General features: G+C 45.0%; 1 protein-coding gene across 1 annotated transcript in view; it reads left to right on the top strand.

Annotated features, from left to right (window-relative positions):
• The window catches only part of LOC112235419 (sodium/potassium/calcium exchanger 3), a 64,173-nt gene that overhangs the window by 44,393 nt on the left and 14,780 nt on the right, over positions 1–5,000 (top strand). The window contains exon 3 of the mRNA XM_042310806.1: positions 3,346–3,422. Coding sequence (XP_042166740.1) covers positions 3,346–3,422 — 77 coding nt within the window. The remainder of the gene's footprint in view (positions 1–3,345; positions 3,423–5,000) is intronic.

Below are 5,000 nucleotides of genomic sequence, written 5' to 3' on the forward strand. Positions count from 1 at the left end.
AGCTAGCTGACTGGCTGGGCTTTTTCAGTGGAAATGTGTTCAAATAAACAAAGAATGCTAGGTTAAGTTAGCAATAGCATCACATTGCTGTATTAACTAATGTAGTTAGCCTGACTGTCTGGCTGTGCTTTCCAGTGAAAAGCGGTGAAATCGCATTTTAGTTAGCAGTAGTTAGCACTATTTGCGTTGCCCCCCTCCAACCCGTCTTTTACACTGGTGCTACTCTCTGTATATCATATATGCATAGTCACTTTAACGATACATTCATGTACATACTACCTCAATTAGCCCGACTAACGGGGCCCCCCGCACATAGGCTACCTGAACTATCTGCATTTTGTCCCGATACCCAACCCCTCTTTTACGCTACTGCTACTCTCTGTTTATCATATATGCATAGTCACTTTAACCATATCTACATGTACATACTACCTCAATCAGCCCGACTAACCGGTGCCTGTATATAGCCTTGCTACTGTTATGGCCACGCTACTGTTATTTTTCACTGTCTTTTTACTGTTGTTTTTATTTTTTTACTTATCTAAGTTTACATACACTTAGGTTGGAGTCACTAAAACTTGTTTTTCAACCACTCCACAAATTTCTTGTTAACAAACTATAGTTTTGCTAAAACTTGTTTTTCAACCACTCCACAAATTTATTGTTAACAAACTATAGTTTTGGCAAGTCGGTTAGGACATCTACTTTGTGCATGACACAAGTCATTTTTCCAACAATTGTTAACAGACAGATTATTTCACTTATAATTCACTGTATCACAATTCCAGTGGATCAGAAGTTTACATACACTAAGTTGACTGTGCCTTTAAACAGCTTGGAAAATTCCAGAAAATTATTTCATGGCTTTAGAAGCTTCTGATAGGCTAATTGACATCATTTGAGTCAATTGGAGGTGTACCTGTGGATGTATTTCAAGGCCTACCTTCAAACTCAGTGCCTCTTTACTTTGACATCCTGGGGAAAACAAAAGACCTCAGAAAATAAATTGTAGACCTCCACAAGTCTGGTTCATCCTTGGGAGCAATTTCCAAACACCTGAAGGTACCACGTTCATCTGTACAAACAATAGTACGCAAGTATAAACACCATGGGACCACACAGCTGTCATACCGCTCAGGAAGGAGAGCGTTCTGTCTCCTAGATATAAACGTACTTTGGTGCGAAAAGTGCAAATCAATCCCAGAACAACAGCAAAGGGTCTTGGGAAGTTGCTGGAGGAAACAGGTACAGAAGTATCTATATCCACAGTAAAACGAGTCCTATATCGACATAACCTGAAAGGCCGCTGAGCAAGGAAGAAGCCACTGCTCCAAAACCGCCATAAAAAAAGCCAGACTACGGTTTGCTACTTCACATGGGGACAAAGATCATACTTTTTGGAGAAATGTCCTCTGGTCTGATGAAACAAAAAGGGAAGTGTTTGGCCATAATGACCATCATTATGTTTGAAGGAAAAAGGGGGAGGCTGTGAAGCATGGGGGTGACAGCATCATGTTGTGGGGGTGCTTTGCTGCAGCAGGGACTGGTGCACTTCACAAAATAGATGGCATCATTATGTGGATATATTGAAGCAACATCTCAAGACATCAGTCAGGAAGTTAAAGGTTGGTCGCAAATGGGTCTTCCAAATGGACATAGACCCCAAGCATACTTCCAAAGTTGTGGCAAAATGGCTTAAGGACCACAAAGTCAAGGTATTGGAGTGGCCATCAAAAAGCCCTGACCTCAATCCCATAGACAATTTGTGGGCAGAACTGAAAAAGCGTGTGCGAGCAAGGAGGCCTACAAACCTGACTCAGTTACACCAGCTCTGTCAGGAGGAATGGCCCAAAATTCAACTAACTTATTGTGGGAAGGTTGTGGAAGTCTACCCGCAACGTTTGACTCAAGTTAAACAATTTAAAGGCAATGCTACCAAATACTATTTGAGTGTAAACTTCTGACCCACTGGGAATATGATGAAATAAATTCAATCTGAAATAAATAATTCTCTCTACTATTATTCTGACATTTCACATTCTTAAAATAAAGTGGTGATCCTAACTGACCTAAGACAGGGATGTTTTATTACGATTAAATGACAGGAATTGTGAGAAACTGAGTTTAAATGTATTTGGCTAAGGTGTATGTAAACTTACGACTTCAACTGTACCTATTTTTTACTTAAAAATTGCACTGTTGGTTAGGGCTTGTAAGTAAGCATTTCACTCTAAGGTCTTGTTGTATTCGGCGCACATGACAAATATACTTTGATTTGATTTGGAATAGCATTACTGTATTAGCAGCTATTAGCATTGGTGGAAGCAGTGGTTGTGCTAGCTACTAGATATAGCCACTAGCTAGCACAACGTTGACCGTCCGGCTGGCCTTTCCAGTGGAAATATGGTGAAATCCGGAGCAGATGTTAGCAGTGGCCCATGAATAGACTGTTGATTGGTGGACGAGGTGGGATGATGAGAAAAAGGAGAGAGGAGCCTGGAGAATGAATGGAGGGAGAGAGAAGGAAGGAGAATGATGAATGGAGGGAGAGGGAAGGAAGTGTGGAGTGAGAGGATAACAGGTATTTAAGCTCTCTTTTTCTTTCTTTCGATCTCTTATTTTTCTCTGTCTCTTTCTCTTTCTCCCTGTCTCCTTTCCCCTCTCTCTTTTCACCTCTCTTTCCCCTCTCTCTTTTCACCTCTCTTTCCCCTCTCTCTTTTCACCTCTTTTTCCCCCTCTCTCTTTTCCCCTCTTTCTCTCTCTTACACACTTTTTTCTGCACAATAAGGAGTGATAGCTTCTAGCGCTTCTTGTACCACTTCCTCTTGTAGTCCTACTCTCTTTCCATGTATAATTTCCCTCTCTCCTCCTCACCCTACATATCCTAACCCTGAGCTCTATTTTTACTCTCTCTCTCTCCTCCCTTTGTCCTTTTCTTTGCTCTCACTTTATCCATCACTTTTTCTCTTCTCCTCTGGTGGGTCTTTCAGTTCTCAGAGGAGGCGCACACACACACACACACACACACACACACACACACACACACACACACACTCATACACACAATCCTTGGCAGGATGCTGCAGGACTATCATACAGACACACACTCACAGATGGACGGACGCAGGCATGCACACACACACAAATAGACATTTAGGCAAGGTGCTGCAGGGCCAGCCCTTGTCAGTTCATATGAGTTATGTGTCCTCCATTAGCTTGTGAGTAGCATTGACCTCACAGGACAGACGTCAGAACACACACACACACCATCCATCCATCCACACACATATACACACAAACACACAATCTCTTGCTTGAGTAACCCGAAATCTCTGTCTCTTCCAGCTTTGCACGAGTTCCCTACAGATCTGTTTACCCACAGGGAGAGGACAGAAGGAGCTGTGGCCCTACACGTCCTGTGTGTGAGTTCAGTCTTCTTCACTTTGATGTCTGTCTGTCTGTCACCCACCCACCCAAGGTTGCTGGTTCGAATCCCCAAACCGTCAAGGTTTAAAAATCTGCCTTTCTGCTTCTGCCAACAACAACTGGATGCTGATTAAGGCAGCTCCCCTCACCTCTCTGATTCAGAGACATTGGGTTAAATGCAGAAGACACGTTTTGATTGAATGTATTCAGTTGTGCAGCTGACTAGATATCTTCTTTCCCACTAGGTATCCCCTTTCCCACTAGGTATCCCCTTTCCCACTAGGTATCACCTTTCCCACTAGGTATCCCCTTTCCCACTAGGTATCCCCTTTCCCACTAGGTATCCCCTTTCCCACTAGGTATCCCCTTTCCCACTAGGTATCCCCTTTCCCACTAGGTATCCCCTTTCCCACTAGGTATCCCCTTTCCCACTAGGTATCCCCTTTCCCACTAGGTATCCCCTTTCCCACTAGGTATCCCCTTTCCCACTAGGTATCCCCTTTCCCACTAGGTATCCCCTTTCCCACTAGGTATCCCCTTTCCCACTAGGTATCCCCTTTCCCACTAGGTATCCCCTTTCCCACTTATCCCCTTTCCCACTAGGTATCCCCTTTCCCACTAGGTATCACCTTTCCCACAAGGTATCACCTTTCCCACTAGGTATCCCCTTTCCCACTAGGTATCCCCTTTCCCACAAGGTATCCCCTTTCCCACTAGGTATCCCCTTTCCCACTAGGTATCCCCTTTCCCACAAGGTATCCACTTTCCCACTAGGTATCCCCTTTCCCACTAGGTATCCCCTTTCCCACTAGGTATCCCCTTTCCCACTAGGTATCCCCTTTCCCACAAGGTATCCCCTTTCCCACTAGGTATCCCCTTTCCCACTAGGTATCACCTTTCCCACTAGGTATCCCCTTTCCCACTAGGTATCCCCTTTCCCACTAGGTATCCCCTTTCCCACTAGGTATCACCTTTCCCACAAGGTATCACCTTTCCCACTAGGTATCCCCTTTCCCACTAGGTATCCCCTTTCCCACTAGGTATCCCCTTTCCCACTAGGTATCCCCTTTCCCACTAGGTATCCACTTTCCCACTAGGTATCCCCTTTCCCACTAGGTATCCCCTTTCCCACTAGGTATCCCCTTTCCCACTAGGTATCCCCTTTCCCACTAGGTATCCCCTTTCCCACTAGGTATCCCCTTTCCCACAAGGTATCCCCTTTCCCACTAGGTATCCCCTTTCCCACTAGGTATCACCTTTCCCACTAGGTATCCCCTTTCCCACTAGGTATCCCCTTTCCCACTAGGTATCCCCTTTCCCACTAGGTATCCCCTTTCCCACTAGGTATCCCCTTTCCCACTAGGTATCCCCTTTCCCACTAGGTATCCACTTTCCCACTAGGTATCCCCTTTCCCACTAGGTATCCCCTTTCCCACTAGGTATCCCCTTTCCCACTAGGTATCCCCTTTCCCACTAGGTATCCCCTTTCCCACTAGGTATCCCCTTTCCCACTAGGTATCCCCTTTCCCACTAGGTATCCCCTTTCCCACTAGGTATCCCCTTTCCCACTAGGT

The sequence above is a fragment of the Oncorhynchus tshawytscha genome, linkage group LG32 (genome assembly GCF_018296145.1).
Source record: "Oncorhynchus tshawytscha isolate Ot180627B linkage group LG32, Otsh_v2.0, whole genome shotgun sequence".
Taxonomy (NCBI): Eukaryota; Metazoa; Chordata; class Actinopteri; order Salmoniformes; family Salmonidae; genus Oncorhynchus; species Oncorhynchus tshawytscha.